Here is an 18,325-nt window from a genome sequence, read left to right on the forward strand (position 1 = left end):
TCACAACTAATGTATATACAACACTTAGTAACTAACGCTCAATTTATCTTCACAATTAGATTCCTTTCTTTAAACGCACGATTCACTTTCTAAGAACAGACTACTCCTCGTGACGGAGAGCGACCTTTTTATATCGTCAACGAACGTTCCGGATCTCTCTGCGGATTTCGGGACCCATTCGCACCTTTCGCGCTGTTTCACGATGCGTCATGCGTTTGCTGACTGAGACATCGGTCAGGGCAGGCTTCAGATTCATTACAATATAAATGTGTATTCAGTTAGAGTATTTCAGTTAGTAATGCTGTTACAAAGATAAGTTCTGAAATAAAAGTTTAGTGGCAAAAGTTTCACCAGGTTTTGTTATTGGACGGACCTAGGATAGGTAATCATAACATTATTTATCAACCTGTAACGTACAAGTGCGCGATTGAAGCCACAAATGTATCGTATCCATACATTTAGTATGTTTAGAATTATATTACTAAAGTGCAGTGTGTCGGGACGCGATCTGTCGTGACGGCGATCGGTCGATTCCCGATCGTCATCAGAACGATGGTGGGGTTATGAAGCGTCAGAACATAATAATGTATGACTTGAAGGGGTTATATTTATGTTTTTAGGAGTGATTAAACAGCAGGTTCTGGCCCTGTTTCAGAATCATAACAACTACGCCATGCCTCCATCTTCGAGGGAAGTATTTGAGAGTGATTGAGCTGTTGATAATGTCCAGCAGGTATCTGATGAAGTTCTCCGGATGCTGCTTCAACACCTGTTGTTAATTGAATCAATTCCCGGAGCTTTCTTGGGTTTGCAGGCCCTAATGTACCCCTTCAGTTCTTCCTCTGAAGCTGGACGGATCACGTCGTCATCATTTTCCCTAAGGATGCGCCGAACCTGGTGTTCCTGCCGGATATCACGGTCAATATCATCATCCGGATCAACGTTAAGTCGAAACTGACTCTCCATTGTGTCTGCAAAGGCCAACGCCTTCTCGGCGGGGGAGTAGCAGATGCCACGCTGTCCATGAAGAGGGGAGGGAGCGGTTTTCCTCTTCTCAAGCCTGCGGATGACTCGCCAGAGCTCGCCATCCCCAGGTTCGAGCGATTCCAAACACTCGCTCCACCTCCCGTTTCTATAGTCAGTGATGGCCTGTTTAACCTGGTTGCTCATCCTGCTAGCCGCAGCCTTGTCTCCAGGGTAGAGAGTACGCTGATAAACTCGTCTGAGTCGATTTCTCTCCCGGATAAGGTTCTTTATCCTGGGAGGAAACTCATTGTAGCTCCGCAGAGGACACTCTGTCCTGGTTGTGGCTGCGCGGAAAGCGATGTTCACAGACAATTCGAAATCCGCCACTGCCGCGTCGAGACCGTTGCGAGTTTGAAGCGCCTCACGGTCTCTACGTGTCTCCACTAGGTGAGCCTTGAACGCTTCCCAATCCGTGGATGATTTCATGCGATACTATTGGGGAGGGGGATCATCACCCAGCATCAGGATGACTGGATTATGATCTGCGTCAAGTTCCGACAAAGTGTACACTTCGCAGGACATGGAGACGTTCCTGAGCAGTGCGATATCAAGCACGTCAGGCCTTAAATCCCCACGGTAGAACGTGGGCTCATCTGGACCCATCACTCGATACTCATGCCTGTCAGCATGCGCATGGAGCGCTCGGCCGTTCGCATTGGTGAGTCTGCTCCACAGATTGTGTTTGGCGTTGAAGTCACCAGCAGCAATTGTGGGTGTATTTGTCGACATCAGCAGTTCATCCAGTGATTCTGGGAGTAGACGATTCCGCGGAGGGTTGTAAACTGAGATTAGTCTATGACGACCTCTTCTCAGTTGGAGTTCAACGCCCACGGCTTCCGTGCCATGTAACTGATCCGAGTCAATGCCGAATTGTACGTGAGGAAGATTACGTTTGACAAAAATGCCAACTCCTCCTCCAGCACGTCCAACGCGTTCTCTGTGGTAAAAACGGTAGTTTGGAATAACAAAAGGTTCATTGTGCGGGTGGGTTTCCTGCACCAGTGCAACATCGATGTTTTGTTGTATTAGAAAATTCTCAAAATCTAATTTTTTGTTTGAAATACTGTTGGCATTCCAAAATACAACCTTAAGAGAACTAGGCAATGTTGGTTGTCTAGCCATTAACAGGTTCCAGTTAGCACGTTGGTGTTCACCGTAAACATCTTTTCGAGTACGGGGAACTGAATGAAGAGTTTCTTCATCTGGTCCAGAGCGGAAAAGATGTCACTAACCTTCGACTGGCGGGGACTACTGGGCGCCTCGGTCGGCCTGGCGGAGGAGTTACCGCTCTTAGCCGCTCCTGCGTAGCTCATTCCCGGGCGTGTGCCAGATGCTCCGGCAGGATGCTTTCCAGGTGTGGGTGCACTTCGGGTGGCATTTGAAGCTACTTTGGTCCTCCTGCGAACCCTGGGGAACTCAGTACAACCGCGGTAGTTTGCAGTATGCACACGCTTGCAATTATTGCACTTGGGCGGATCTGCTCGTGGCTTCTTGCACTCACCTGAAAGGTGTCTGCCGGCGCATTTGACGCAAATGGGAATAGCTAGGCAGTTCCGTTGGCTATGCCCGAACCGCTGACATCGGTGACACTGCCCTACCAGTGTTTTTTGGTGTTGGGGCTCAACCTTAACTTTAACGTTAAGGAGATCCCGGATGTCATAAATATGCTTCTGATTTTGGTTCACTTGAACCAAAACCAGGGGGAGCGGTCGATTTCCTCGCATCATCCTGGTGACGGATGATGGTTGGAAACCTTTTTCAACCAAGGCGTCCTCGATGTCAGCGGTCTCCAGATGTTCCGGGACTCCTCTGAAGACGGCTCTGATTTATCTATCTTGAGGTAAGGTATACGTGTGGTGGGGAATTTTTTCCCTCACCAATAGTTTGGACATACTCCTGTAGTCCTCGGCCGAAGAAGGCTGAACCTTGATGCCCTCAGCCATGTTTACTGCCTTGGTAAAATTCACTTTATGGAAGGTAGCCAGCTTTGTGAATTGAACCAACTTATCCTTCTGGCGAACGACAATTGGGGGAAGGCGTGTTTGTCTGGTGCTTTGGGGCATCTCAGGACGCGGAGGGGGAGGGAAGCTAGTTTCCTGATTGTTGGAGTTTTCAACCTGATTTAGATTTCGGGATGGCTATTTTGGGACACCCTGTATAGTCGAAATTGATTTTTCAGATCTATTGTCGTCAACCAACATTTCATGGTCACCTTCGACGGAAGACTCTGTTGTTGAGAGTTCTGACTCTGAATTGTCGTTCTTGGCTTCGTCCCGGAGCTTTGACATCTTTTTAGCCACTTTTTTGGGCTTGTTGTCGGTATTTTTGTTTACTGGAGCGACTGGTTTGGATGGAAGAGGAGGAAACTCTTCTGGCCGGTTCTTAAGGCCGGTTCTTAAGGCTTGATCGTATTGTCGTTGTTCCTCTCAGACTGAGCAGAGAGGGTGGTGCCGACGGGAATATCTCTGGAGGATACATTCCGTGACGGACGCTCGGGAAGCTCCTTGGCCCCTGGTAGAGGGCCAGAGGGCTCCCGAACTGCCGCCACGGGGCTGCCTCTTAGCAATTCTGATGGACTCAGGCCCAGGCGATCAAGCAATAAACCCATGAAGGTAATTACTTCAACCTTGTCCCTGGCCATCAGGCTGTCAAGCAGTTCCTCCATACTGCTGTCGAAAAACTCACACCCTTTGATATCCCAAGGGTAGGCGATGAACAGTTCCGTGAAAGTGATAGTTTGAACGCACTCACCAGAAGTCTCGAGTAGAGATGAAACGGATATCCGGTAACTATCCGGTATCCGGCCTTGTTTTAACTATTCGGCCGGATACCGGATAGTAATACAGTATCCGGCAGGATACCGGATAGTAAAATTTAAAAAAATCTCATAATTTTACACATAGCAAATCATACTCCAATAGGTTATGGACACCGTTTATTTTTATAATCGCACATCAAAAATGTTTGTTTTATTAATTATCAGTTTAATACTCAAAATTAACAAGTGGCAAATTGTGATGAATAAATACCAAATTTTCCGCGTTTGATGTTAAGAGGCGACTTCGCTTGGCTTCGTATACCAGACCAGCTTCTGAAAATAGCCTTTCGCTGTAAAAGCTACTACCAGGTGCTGAAAGATAAACTCTAGCAAACCTTGACAACTGCGGGTACTGATTTAGATTAACTGACCACCAAATGTATGGGTCGTGATTGCGATCGATTCAAGATGTCTTTAAAAAAAAAGTCAATCTTGTTAGCAATTGGATTTTGTTTTTCTTGATCGCGACAATCACTACTATTATCCTTTGCCACTTCATTGAAACAGTTCCAAAAAGTGTCATGAGCTTCACGTGTGAACTGGATCCAGTTTCATCTTCTTTCATTCGTTTAGCAGGTGTTGAAGACGGCGATGATCTTTCACTGTCAGAAGAAGATTCCTCGCAAGAGTTTGTTATATACTCTATCATGATTTTCTGTCGGGCTTTTTCAGTTTCAAGAACTCCTAAACCTTGGGTCTAAAAAGGTAGCAATTAGGTAGTTTGGATTGTCTCCTAAGGATTTAAAACGACTTTCCAATTCAGCTTTCAAAGAAGCTCTCATACGAGCTAAGTCTGGTGTTCTTTGTGCAGTCTCGTTTTTGTCTAAATACTTTTTCAATGCAGAAATATGCGGAATCGCCTCGGATATACAGGAAAGGCCAGAACTTGTAATTTTCGTTATTTCTTCAAATGGTTTTAAAAGATTTATGCACTGCTCCATTAAGCCCCATTGTTGTATCGTCAAATTAGTGAGTGTGTCATGTTCAGCGACATAAAGAGAGATAAACAACAAACGAACTGAGAAACAAACACAAATTGACACGCGCGATAACACTCGAACGCCCCCGAGTCGACCCGATCTCCGCTTACGTGCGACCCGAATGCGCGTGAATATTTCCGATCTCGTTCACCGCGCCAATATTCAAATCAAACTGATCGCGTCAACGCAATAAAGGGCCAAATATCCGGCGCTCCGGCCTAGTAGCTTGCCGAATATCCGGTATCCGGCCAAACTACTATCCATTTCATCTCTAGTCTCGAGGGTCCTTACGCACTACAACCAACGCACTTACTAATATGAGATATGTAACTACTGGTGAATGGCTGATCATCCACCAGAAATAGTCGTATTTGTGGAAAAAACCTTCGAAATTATCGCAGCGAAAAATATTCTGTATGTCAGTTTGACAGCTAACGTGACTTGACAGGAGAGATCGCTTCTGATGAAAAGAGTTATTCCAGAATTACGTCTGAATTGACGGGTTTGTTGAAGCACTGACATTAGTTAGTGCTTCAACATGGACGCCAATGCGACGCCATCGTATTTGATATTTCGTTGGATGAAAGTGTCGTCGTTAATGGCATTTCTCGGTTGGCAATCGTTGCGCTGTACTTTGACAATAGCCCTATATATGAAGAACTAATATGTCTGATTCCATTGGAAGGAACGACAAAAAAAACGGAGATTAGACTCAACTACGATTTTTTTGCGTAACTACAGATTGAGCATCCGCTATGATCGGGACACAGGACTGCTCTCATTGGTCGACCACTTTTGAAATTTCATTTCATCATTCATCAAGAAAGTTTATGCGCGTAGATCTCGAGCGGAACTTCAAAATCCGTGATGGATAACATTGTTGAAGTTGTCAACTACATTGCTGGTCGTTCTTCATTAACTCACAGACAACTTCAAGTCATTTTTACAAGAAATGGAAAGAGCATATTCAAATAGTCCATTACATAGCAATATACGCTGGCTTAGTAGCGGTAAAGTGCTTTTCAGTTTTTTGGAATGTTTGGGAGAAATTAGGTCATTTTTGCTAAAATAAAATCAAAATCGAGTATAGATAATAAAGAATGGATTTGTTAGTTGATGTTCCTAACTGATATTACAAATCATCTCGGTGAACTAAACCTTAAGTTGCAAAGATCGGGTGAAACTGTTCTAGATTGGTATGATTCCTGTAGTCTTTTGAAATGAAAATAAATGTATTTATTGGCGATAATTCCTCCCATACATATAACCACTTTCCAAATCTAAAAACATACTTATCCAACTTTAACAATTGTGATAATGCTGCATTTAATAATAAATGTTAAACTATGTGACTTCACTGAAAGAAGAATTTGCTGAAAGAGATTTTGATAAACATGGTCACATATCCTCCTTCTTGATAAAACCCGACTCGATGGATTTTACTAGCATTCCTTTTAATGGTTCTCGCATGAATGGAAAATCAAGATTTTGAGCTTCAGCATATCGAATTTAGGAACTACATGGAAGACAAAATTTGTGAAACTAGGAAGAGTATTTATCCTCAGGATAAATCAAACAAAAAACTGAATTGTTAGGCTAGGTTGCCAGATACATTTATTTGTCTTAAAGAAGTGGCATTTGAAATGCTTTCAGTATTCGGATCATCCTATATGTGAGAGCATATGAAAATAATTTTGAATCCATAGCGAAGCCGGTTAACAACAGAAAATGTATAGACGTGTGTAATGTTAAAAGTAACTAAACATGAACCAGAAATACAAAAACTTTCGCGGGAACCACAAGAGCAAGGATCACATTGAAAATGTTTCATTTGCTATGTTTCTTTTTGAGTGAAATTTTCTGAAATAATGCTGATCATTTTTTCATTCAACAGTCACCTTCCTCATTACTTTCAACAATTTTTGTATAAAAATTATACAGTTTTTCATAGTGTCACTTTGACTTTGTTCAAAATTGCACATGGACACCTCTTTGTTAAAAGGTTGCCGACCCCTGTCATTGAGTATAACATATACAAGGCTGACAGTGATAGAAGGCATACAGGAGGTTCAGTCATTTACATTAAAATATTTTGAAGTACTACTTCATTGGTTAGTGTAAGTTAGTGGTTTATTAAAAAAAGTATGCCTTGTGATTTGTTTATATTGGCCTTAAAGTTGTACTTATGATTCACTGTTTGAAGATGATCACTTGGTGATCGAAACACGTGTCGAGGTGTTAAAAATAACGATTTGGTGTTGGGGGAAAAACTCCAGTAATATTCTTCAAGTTGAAGCTGTATAGACTTTTTACAGTTTTTTAAAGATTGATGTGATAATACAATTTGTGATGTGAACTATAATGTGATCATCACAGGTGATATCAGTATAGACTAGCTCTCAATTTCAACATATAGTACTAGGTTGAGAAATTTTATTTATGATATAGGTCTCAAAAACATGGTTGTGAATGTACTCGCCCTACAAATTCTACAAATTTCAATCAAATGATGAACAAATGATGAAAATATAAAAAAAAATCACAGATCCACCCAGAATAACAAATCACTTCAGTATAAATATCAACTATATAGATATTGATCATAAGCGAGAAGTGAAACAATTAAAAGTCGAGGAAGGAACATTGATTTTTATACAATTAATTCAAAACTAGCAGAGGTTAATTGAAACTTTAGACTGGTTGATATTATTGATAAATATAAGTACTTTCAGAAAAAACTTGTGGATATTCTCGATGAAGTTGCACCTGAAGAAAATATGATAATATATCCAAAATTCAAAGTGTGGTGAAACGGATGTGTTGCCGAAGCTATAAGAAAGAGAGTGAACTTCAAGCCGAGAAAACTGGGAATAATATAAACAAAATCTAAATGTAGCTGAACAAAGGATGAGGCGCGAAAAAAGCTTTATTATGAAAATGCAAATATGGAGAATGGGAGTGGGCCTAATGAAATGTGGAGAATATTGAAAGAAATGGTACCCAAAACCGAAAACACGTGTGTTTAAATGAAATTCAAATTTCCGTACAGAAAACCATCAAAGATATCTGTGATATACCCAATATTTTAAACAAATATTATATCAGGAGTTCGACCCTGGCTTTGGTGACTGAACAGTGAACCTTTTACCAGTATCGAAATATTTTCAAATTCAATTGTTAATAGCGAGTAATTACAAGTATATAGTATATCAGTATCCACTTCAAGTGTATTTGAACAGCTGGAGATAATAAGTGAGTTTTTTATACATGTATCAAACGTTATTTACCTGTGAATAGTTCCTGCTGGAAATATCAACAAACCCAGTAATAAGCTCATCAGGCACACCTAACCGTATTCAGGAAGTCGATGACCTGATCGACATATCATGGAATCACAATGGAGTTTTCTGGAAATGAAAACTCCCAAAATCTACCTAATCAGATCCCACAACAACCATCATACTCATCCGTCATATCATCACCTGAATTCCCAAGCAAAATACAAGCTATTATTTTCAACTCTTTAGACTCTTTAGACAACACCAAACTTGAAGATTACCTGATCGCATTGGAAAACAAAATTCAGCCAAGAAACATATTCTCATCGAGAATTTCAAATAACAGAATTTGTATTTACTTATCGAACGAAGAAGTTGTCGAAGACTTTTTAATCAACCAATGTGGGCTCATAAACATAGGCAATACTTCTTTGAGAGCCCGTAAACTGATCTCTCCACATGAAAGGCTCGTTTAATCTGATGTGAGTCCTTCAGTTCCTTCTATCATAGAAGCCTCTTCAATCAATGACACCAATAACCTTCATCAAAATAGGCACTTCTAATGCTGAATATAAACATATCCTGAGTTTTGGCAGGCAAACCTACATTTCTCTTCAGCCGAATGCTACAATTCCCGATTCCGTACTTGTAACACATGAAGAAACAACTTACCGTATCTTTCTATCATTAGACAATCATATAAGCTTCAAAAGCAAGCAAAATGGGCATATAGCCTCAAAATGCGCTCCTTCAAATATCAACCCAACTGTGTCGAATGGTGTAACACTTCTTTCCACGGAAAATATCCCACTTTCAATTAAAATTAATGAAGATACTTCCAATCAGTCCCAATTGAATGAGTTCCAAAGTCCAGTAGAAATACCATCCATCACCAAAACAATAGCCAATGCAAAAATTTCATCTGATATCAAAATCCCATCCACCTTCGCCAATCAACCAACATCTAATCCATTAATAATTACATCATTTTCACAAGATTCTGAACAAACACCTGACAAAAATCCTGGAAAAAGAACATATTCACAAACATTAACTCCCCCACCTAAAACCAAAAACTATCCTCTATTCATTTCACCGACTACCATAGCATCTACTAAGAAACCGAAGCCAAATCCATAATCAATCACAGAATCAATGGAATCAACTAGAGGAATGTTCTCAGACGAAAACAAAAAATACATGTTGACCTTCGAAGAAATATCCGAATTCTTCGAAAACGTTCACGGATCTTCACAAAACCTTAAGGTGCGTATTTATTTGCAACAAAACACTCCTAACGAACAAAGCGCGCGTGCCCTCTGCAACAATATTTTTTTCAGCGCGCGCCGGACAACCTGCAACAAACATTTTTGCCCGGAGCATTCTGCCTGAGTTGTTCGCTGCGATTATACTTTTAATTTCTGTGTTTAGTAATCAGTCTCTTGGTGTTTAGGATGAATGCAAACGATATTTCCATAGCCGCTGGTGCTTTTTTAATAATAGAGGCATTAACGGAGGCTAAAAAAATAAAAAAGGAAAACAACGAAGAATGTGGGCAAGGCGCCTTTTTTGTGTCGTCAAAATATGGCATTACTCAATGACCTAGATCATATGCATATGCAAAATTTCACAAGGATGGGTGCAGAAGATTTTGAAAATCTGATATGTTTAGTAGGTCCTGAAATAGCCAAAAAAGACACAACTTTTTCGAAAGGCAATTCCGGTGCAAGATCGTCTGACAGTCACACTTCGCTTTTTAGCAACAGGGGACTCGTACAATAGCCTACAATACTTATTTAGAATTTCAAAACAATCAATTGAAACCTGCAAAGCACTCGTTCAAGAACTTAAGGATAAAATAAAGGTACATTTTCATATTTATTAAATTTATTTTAAACATTATTCAGAAAACAAAATGTTATTAAAAAAAATCCTGATTTTCGTTTAAATAGCTTTGAGAAGTAGGGGGTTGGTTAAAGAAGGAAAGTTGTGAGTGTGGCAGTGAGTTTTGAGTAGAAATTAAATTCGGGGAGGGCTGCTCTGAATAAATGGATTGTGATTGTGGGAAAGGACTAGGTAAAGAAGTAAGGTTAGGGGAGGCTTGATGAGAATAAGATTGAGAGTATGAAGGGTTTGGCCCAGAAATTTGTATTGGCATTGATTGATTGGAATATTGAGAAGATAATATTATTTATGTGGTGCTGCACAATAGCTTTGGTTATTTTATTATAGCTCCTTAGCTTATGAGTCACATGTTGACCAAATACTCCACATTCGTCTCTAAGGTCATTATCAGCTGCTGCATTTTTAAGAAAGCCTAAAGCTTGGTCAACTTTTGAAGTTCCTACCGATGGCGATGATTCAACTAATCTTTTACGTTTTTGGATTTGCTTTACAGGAATGGCAGATGTACGTGGTTTTGGAGATACCGGCGCATTTTCAGTTTGTATTTCGGTTTCTTGTGAGTTGGTGGCTTCTGTGGATACATCTCCTTCATCACTTTCAGAAGGTTGTGCATTATCATTTTCCTAAAACACAATATATTGTTAAGACGATTCGCCTGATATATACTTTTGTCGATACAGGATGTTTTCAAAGTTGAGTCATTTATTTTAATGGCTTGTAGAACTCGTCAAAAGAAGTTGAAAGATCAAAAATTACCTATATAAAAATTGCCAAATAAGGGAGTTATTTTACGTTAAAAATTATTTTTAGATGCCTAGCAGTTCCAAAGAATGGTTACAGATTAGTAGACAGTATGAAGGAAAGTGGCAATTTCCTCATTGTGTTGGGTCAATGGATGGCAAGCATGTTACAATACAGGCCCCTTTTAACAGTGGAAGTGAATTTTATAATTATAAATCGAATTTCAATATAGTTTTACTTGCCCTTGTTGATGCCGACTACAATTTTATATTTGTTGACATTGGATGCCAAGGAAGGATATCAGAAGGAGGAGTATACAAAAATACAACGCTTTACCGAAAATTAGAAAATAATGATCTAGGTTTGCCAGAATATTCTTCGTTGTGCAATTCGAATAAACCAATGCCCTACGTTTTCCTAACAGATGAGGCATTTGCTTTAACGAATCATATTATGAAGCCCTTTTCTGGAATACATGAAGAAAGCAATCTTGAAAGAACATTTAACTATCGACTAAGCCGCGCAAGAAGGGTAGTGGAAAACGTTTTTGGAATTTTATCAGCAATATTTAGGGTCCTAAGAAAGCCAATATTGTTTAGCCCTGAAAAAACACTAAAAGTGGTAATGGCGGCTTGCTGTTTATATAATTATCTGAGGAAAAGCCGTCAATCCAATAATATTTACACTCCTCCGGGAAGTTTTGAACATCAAGAAGACGATCAAGGCAATTAATTTTATCCCTGGCAGTTGGAGGCAGGAAAAACCTTCTGAAACATCAGTATTGCCTCTTAAAAATATTCCAAGAAAATCGGCATCTACAGCTAAAGAAATCCGTAATAGCTTTGCTCAATATTTGTTAATGAATTAGTTTTGAAATTGAAGTATATTATTTTTAAACATGACTTGTGATTAGATTTACATACCTCAACTGAATCTATTGTTTCTCTTGGTTTATCCTTATCTAACAAAAAACCCATACGTTGGAAAGCATACCATTTTGATATGTATATTTCTTCTCTTCCTACAAAAAAAGACAATATTTACATACAAAGGGGAAAAATCACATTTTAACAAAAAATTGAATCTATACGTTACTATTAATTTGAAATATTATTATCTGTTATTAAAGATTTTCAAATTTATGGAACACCCTGTGTATACAAAACTTTTCATAAAGAATACCTTTCTTGTAAAACTAATAAAAAAAAGTTTTCCATATTGATAGCTAAGTATCAATATAAACATATCTGTATATCAAAAGTTTTTTTTATTTCATTTACTTAGTAAAATTACACTAATTTCAAAATAACATTTGAATTTAAAAAAAATTGGAATAAATACCTCTTCCGGTTCCAATGGATTCTATCCCTTTTGCTTTTTCCCGTCGAAAACTCGATAGAAGACTTTCCATTTCAGTTTCCACCTCTTTTGTGGACACCCCATTTTATTTGAAATCGCCACCCAAGCATCATGCTTTTTTATTTTATTATAATGACATTTATTTTTTGGATCCCATAACACGAGTTGTCTTTCATACTCATCTGTCAGTTCCAAACATTTTTGGTTACTCCAATCCATATCAATTAATTTTAAAATATTATTTATATCAAATTAATAAAATAATATAACTAGCAAAAACTCAAGCAAAAACCACGAACGCGCATGATTCTCCACACTCCCGTACTAACTGAAGACCGGTGAACGAATGAATTTCCTTAGTGCAAACCGCATTTACCGACAAATCTCGGAAAATGTTTGGCGCGTTCGGCGCGACGTACTCATTAGGGAAATTTGTTCTGCGCTTTGTTCGTTCGGACTGTTTTGTTGCAAATGAATAGGTACGCACCTTTAGTGTAGCAAAAATATATACAGACAATATAGATGGACTACTAGACATGTTACAAGATATATACCCGTTTTTCACAGATAAAAAATGAAAACTATATGCACTGAAATAAAAAATAAATTCAAAAATCAAATATAATTTCAGGAAAACGAAGATAGCGAATCATCTCTTGACAACACATACTAAAATCTACCTATATCCTTAAATTTATTTTTTAAATTCAAATCAATTTCACAATGGAATCCGGGTGGCTATTTTTGCCATCTAGATATGCTAAAATGCATTTTATCAGATTACAACCCAAATGTAATAGCTCTTCTCTTGAAATACATTTCAAGAACAGCACATAACCTGAAAAACTATCAGTGCTTGTAGAAAAATAGAGAAAATACCAATCATGCAAGCGATGGGATGGCTATCTACGTACATGTCTCAATCGATGTAAAAACTATTCAACTTCTAACCTGTTCTATCATTCAAGATGTGATACCTTTGGTGGGTTCAGAGACACGGCGAAGGTGAGCTGTCATAATAGGGACCTTGGCACCTCGCTCTCCCTCGAGGCTCGACCGTCGGTGCAACTAGCTGATGGAGTCTTGAAATAAATTCCAATAATTATTGTTGATACTAGTTATTGATGCTGAACCCTATCGATAACAAAACAAAACTGACCTAGAAGCCGTCGCAATATCAATTGAAGGTCCGAACTCCTTTCCTGATACTACAAAAATTCACAATTTCCTTCAAAAAATACCAACCCCTAACATTATTCTTGGAAATCTAAACGTTCACAACGACATATGGGGTTCAAAGAAGACCACCATATTTGGCCGCACTATCGAAATAGCAACAGATACTTTCAATATTGTTCTTCTTAACGATGGACAAGGCACACATTTCAATTCTGCTTCCGAAGAGACAGTCGACATAGAGCTCACATTATGCGACGCTTCAACAGTCGTCAACCTTTCCTCGGAAGTTCTCCTATATCTATATAACAGCGACCACTTTCCTGTACTTATCAGCAATACCACTTACATAGAACCTCATATCGCAAGTTCAAAATGGCGTTTGAGGGAAGCTAATTCAGCACTAACTAACGAAAAATATAAAGAATTCGATCATCTGAAATTCCCTAATGTAAACGATTTTCTAAAAGAATTTTCAAATATAATACTACAATGCGTAGAACAAGCTATTAGAAAAACATCATATGATAGAAAACGTCCTGCCATACCCTGTTCGAATGATGACTGTAAAAACGCGCTAAAACAAGCTAAAAAATCATTTAATAAATATAGAAGACAGAGAACTATAGAAAATCAAATACAGTACAAGATACTTCGTGCAAAATTCCGTTACATATTCAAAAAAGTTGACGATATATCGATTTCGTATGGACTACCGGAAGGTAAATAGTGTTACAAATCATGATGCATATCCGTTTCCGTTCTTATCCACTATTAGATCCTAACTTAGCCTACTGGCAAATACCAGTTGCCAAGACAACTCGGCAATATACGGCTTTCACTGTACCGGGAAGAGGACTTTTCCAATTCAATCAGTTTGGTCTATACAGCATCAGCTACTTGGCAACGACTTATAGATAGGATTGTTGGAGTGGATCTTGAACCATATGCTTTCGTATATCCATATGATATCGTTGTTGCCTCTGAAACGTTTGAGAAACATGTAGAAATATTATCTAAGATTTTTAATAGACTGATGTCCGCGGGTTTAACACTAAGTAAGGAGAAATGTTAATTTTGTCGCCCAGAACTACATTACCTTGAATATGTTGTTGATGTGAATGGACTTCACGTAGATCCTGCGCCCACTAAAGTGTCTTATCTTCGTAGTAAAATTAGTACTTCCTTATGGTACCGCAGGTTCATACCAACCGTTAACGGAACTTTTGAAAAAAAAATGCAAAATTTGTCTGGACAGACCGACAGGAGGATTCTTTAAAACTCATAAATGAACGACTGATATCAGCTCTTGTATTATCATGTCCTAATTTTTACTTTTAATTTGTCATTCAGACCGATGCCAGTGCCTACGGCATTAGGCAACAATATAATTTCACGTTAGTACACAGGAAGGGAAAGGAGCACATCGTCCCAGATATGCTTCCGCGATCAGTTTCAGTTGTAGATACCGTCGAGGAATCTGACATCAAAACTGATAGGTGGTATTTGAAAATGCTCGATAATGTTTCAAAACATCCTCTTAGATTCCCAGCGTGACGTATCGTGGGTTCGAATCTTTATAAGGCTGTTGATGCCAAGTGCAAATATTCTCAACTAGTAGATGGAAAAGACAGATGGAAGCGTGTGTTATCCAAAAATATAGGAAGTCAGTGTTGAAGAAATGCGACAACGAACCAACTTCTGGTCATCCTGACGTATTTAAAACTCTTCGAAGGGTTGTGCAGTATTACTATTGGCCCAAAATGAAATCGAACATTCCTAAGTATGTCCGAGAATATGTAACTTGTTGTCATAATTAACCGGAACAAAAGAAACATGCTGGTTCCCCGCACAAATCGTGTCTTGCGACATCATAGGACTGTTACCTATGTCGAGTCGCTGATTTGAATACATTATAGTTATAGTAGACAATCTAAGTAAATTTATCCTTATAGTTCCACTTCGGAATGCAACTTCAAAGTTGGTACCTTGACGAATTTGAACAAACTACCTTTTGTGCAGGTGGATTAGTGAGTGCAGTAATGCAATTACATCTGAACCTGAATTATTTGCATGATATTCGTTTGTGACTATATATATATATATATATATATATATATATATATATATATATATATATATATATATATATATATATGATGCAACCAATTTTCCTTTATTTTATTAATAATATATGTCTCAAAAAAGATTTGGAGCTTTAAAACTCTGGTCGTGCTATCATCTCAGTTTGAGTGAAGTGAATTAGTAAAATATCTATACACATATATATATATATATATATATATATATATATATATATATTCTCGAGTATGATAGAATGTTGAAATCAGTATTTACTCGTTACTATTAGTAATAATATTTATTTCTTCAATTCATTTATACATTTTAATTTTAAAGAATATCAGTGAACTTATCAATAACACTGATATACCTATTTTTTTTTGTTATCCAAACGTATACTTTTTTGAATTAGTAAGTGGTTCAAGGTGAAGCTTGCTATCTGTTTCTCCGGACAAATCGTCATAGTCTTTACAAATCAAATAAGCATAATTGTATATCCAAGTTATAAAGTGTAGTACAGGACGAAATCCAAAAGAACTGGAGGTTCCCCAGTTCAAATCTGCGAAAATAAACTGGTGGCGCCCTCAACATTCTATATTTTCTCATTATTCTTTTTTTATATATACATATTTCAAGCCCAGCCTACTCTCCGACTGCGCGCCGTGCACTTCATTTTGCATCGCGTTAACGCATTTCGTCCTGGGAAAACTGTTGAAATTTTTTTCCGTTGCACCACTTTTATTTGTAACTATCGTTACTGCAGTTTAGTCCTATATGGACATTTTCAAAACTAATACAATAAAACTCAATATAATCATAACCAAAATATCATTGAAAAAGTATTGTCAAGAACTGTAATTTTGACAACTTGTCTTATCTATTTACTGAGTGCCAATTTACTGAATATTTTATTAATACAATGAAATATTGATTCATTTATTCTCCTTCAGTGAAATCTATTTACCGCCCTATCATCAGCAATGAACTAACTCTCGAAGGATTTTTGGTTGCAAGATGGGTAGATAGGTGGGACGAAGGAATCAAACAAAATTTGAAATGGATTAAAGAAGGAAAACTCAAATACCGAGAAACTATCACTGAGGGTTTCGAAAACATGTTTACTGCTTTCACGGATATGCTCAGTGGGAAAAATTTTGGAAAAGCAGTTGTTAAAGTATAGATTTTATAAATTCCATTGTACGTTAATAAAAAATTTAAACCTTAATGTTTGTTCTTTTTTAATCTTTCAATGAACCATAGAGCATATTGTGTTCAGTATTCATTCTGAAAAATACCTATTATAAACTGTTATACCTTTTATGAACTGTTGTTGTTCCTTGGATATAATAATGTTATTGGTTATCGCTGTCACCAATGGAATACCTATGTGTTCTCGAAAAATATGTAGTATGCTTATTCAAATTCAATAACGTTATTTAATTATTCAAAATTACAACTGAACACTATACTTCAATTGTCGCATTCATTTGTTCATCGTCTTTTCCTCTAGAAACTAATCCTCGGACTAATCTATTTTTTCTCGGTGACTCGAAATAAATGTACAATGGTAATGCAATATAAAATATAATCTGAACATAAAATGAAGTAATCAGACACTAGGAGTATAATATGGTCAAAATCTCGTTTATCTTCGATTCTGCGACTGAGTCGATCCCATAGATGGCGTTTTCATAAAGGGAGATGACCATACAAGAAAAATGAATAAGTTATGAAAGTATACATTCCAAATCGATAATTCGCTTGTTAGTATCCACATTCATATTAGGGTAATGACTAAGTTATTTTCATGATAAGAGACCATTAATAGGTCATCATCACTGATGAATCTGGTAATAGCCACTATTGCTGGATAAAAGATCTATCAAGGTTAGTTTCATCACAAATTTCATCCCACAGGCATAGGATGTATTTTTGTGATGAGTGCTTGATGTATTTTTCAGTTGAATGATTGCAATTTTATTTGTACCACCATTTCGACAACACAAATCAAGATTGATAAATGTGGTAGTCCCCTTCGTGGTATATGCTGATGATTTTGAATCAACTCTGAAGCCTATACATACAAATGAACCGGATCCAACACGTTCCTTCACAAATGAATCATTTATTCACGAGCCATACTCATTCTCATACCGAATTCATTGTTCTTTCGATGATTCAGCCTCCAAATTTGTTCTATATCGCTACAAAGTATTTGTAGCCGGACTGAAGTCTGACCCGAGCGCCGAGAGGAGAATGAATTTACAACTGCAGATAGTTGCGGTATTTTTGAGAAACCCTTCGAATTGGGTGATGTCAGAGTGAGAGATCATTGTCACTTGACGGGAAGGAAAAGATATGGAGCTGCACATTCTCGATGTAATTTGAATTACAAGTTACCGGCTATGACAGCCACTTGTTCATAAAATAGTTATGCACTACTAAAAACAAGGTGGATGTTATCGGTCAAACAAAGAAAAATCACATTACTTTCACTAAGCATCTATTGCTGAGTACCAAAATAGATACATTTGGTGAATTGAAAAAACAATTCCTGAAGCTGAGATTTATCGATAGCTTTAGATTCAATGGCGTCATCACTGCAACAGTGATGAAAACACGAAGGTGTTTTCCGGAAAATAAAAAAATCCTTTTGATGAGGCAGAAAAGAGTTTTTCCCTACAGTTTTGTTAAAGACTTGATCACGTTAGATTGTACTGAGCTTCTATCAAAATCCGATTTTCATGATCAATTGAATGAGAAACATATATCTGACGATGATTATGAGAGCGCAAAACGTGTATGGTCCTTGTTCGATTGTGAAACATTAGGAGACTATTCAGATCTGTATTTGAAATCAGATGTATTGATTTTATGCGATATTTTCCAAAATTTCTCTCATCGCTCGACCAAATTTCAAAATACTTTCAATTTTATCAGACAAAATTTGTCGTCTTCTA

General features: G+C 37.8%; 2 protein-coding genes across 2 annotated transcripts in view; one reads left to right on the forward strand and one right to left on the reverse strand.

Moving 5' to 3' along the window:
* The window catches only part of LOC111510748 (prostaglandin reductase 1), an 83,500-nt gene extending 66,910 nt beyond the window's left edge, over window positions 1-16,590 (forward strand). Inside the window, exon 6 of the mRNA XM_074170387.1 lies at window positions 16,316-16,590. Within this exon, the coding sequence (XP_074026488.1) occupies window positions 16,316-16,545 (230 nt within the window). The 3' untranslated portion in view covers window positions 16,546-16,590. The remainder of the gene's footprint in view (window positions 1-16,315) is intronic.
* On the reverse strand, window positions 10,043-12,492 carry LOC111510749 (uncharacterized). The gene is made up of 3 exons (XM_023166687.2): window positions 12,090-12,492; window positions 11,672-11,769; window positions 10,043-10,630 (listed from the first exon to the last, which is right to left on the reverse strand). The coding sequence occupies exons 1-3, from the start codon at window positions 12,157-12,159 to the stop codon at window positions 10,193-10,195; spliced, it is 606 nt and encodes a 201-aa protein (XP_023022455.2). The 5' UTR covers window positions 12,160-12,492; the 3' UTR covers window positions 10,043-10,192.
* Window positions 16,591-18,325: the final 1,735 nt, after the last annotated feature.

This window comes from Leptinotarsa decemlineata, unplaced genomic scaffold (genome assembly GCF_025532065.1).
Source record: "Leptinotarsa decemlineata unplaced genomic scaffold, Ldec_3_MD MMD2_P_RNA_scaffold_9, whole genome shotgun sequence".
NCBI classification, from domain to species: Eukaryota; Metazoa; Arthropoda; class Insecta; order Coleoptera; family Chrysomelidae; genus Leptinotarsa; species Leptinotarsa decemlineata.

What these genes read in the sequence shown, in the direction of transcription:
- LOC111510749 (XM_023166687.2), bottom strand. Translation starts at nt 12,159, where the DNA reads ATGGAAAGTCTTCTATCGAGTTTTCGACGGGAAAAAGCAAAAGGGATA. An exon ending in ATCCATTGGAACCGGAAGAG is followed by an intron (nt 11,770 to 12,089) that starts GTATTTATTCCA and finishes CTTTTTTTGTAG; the next exon opens with GAAGAGAAGAAATATACATA. An exon ending in AAACAATAGATTCAGTTGAG is followed by an intron (nt 10,631 to 11,671) that starts GTATGTAAATCT and finishes ATTGTGTTTTAG; the next exon opens with GAAAATGATAATGCACAACC.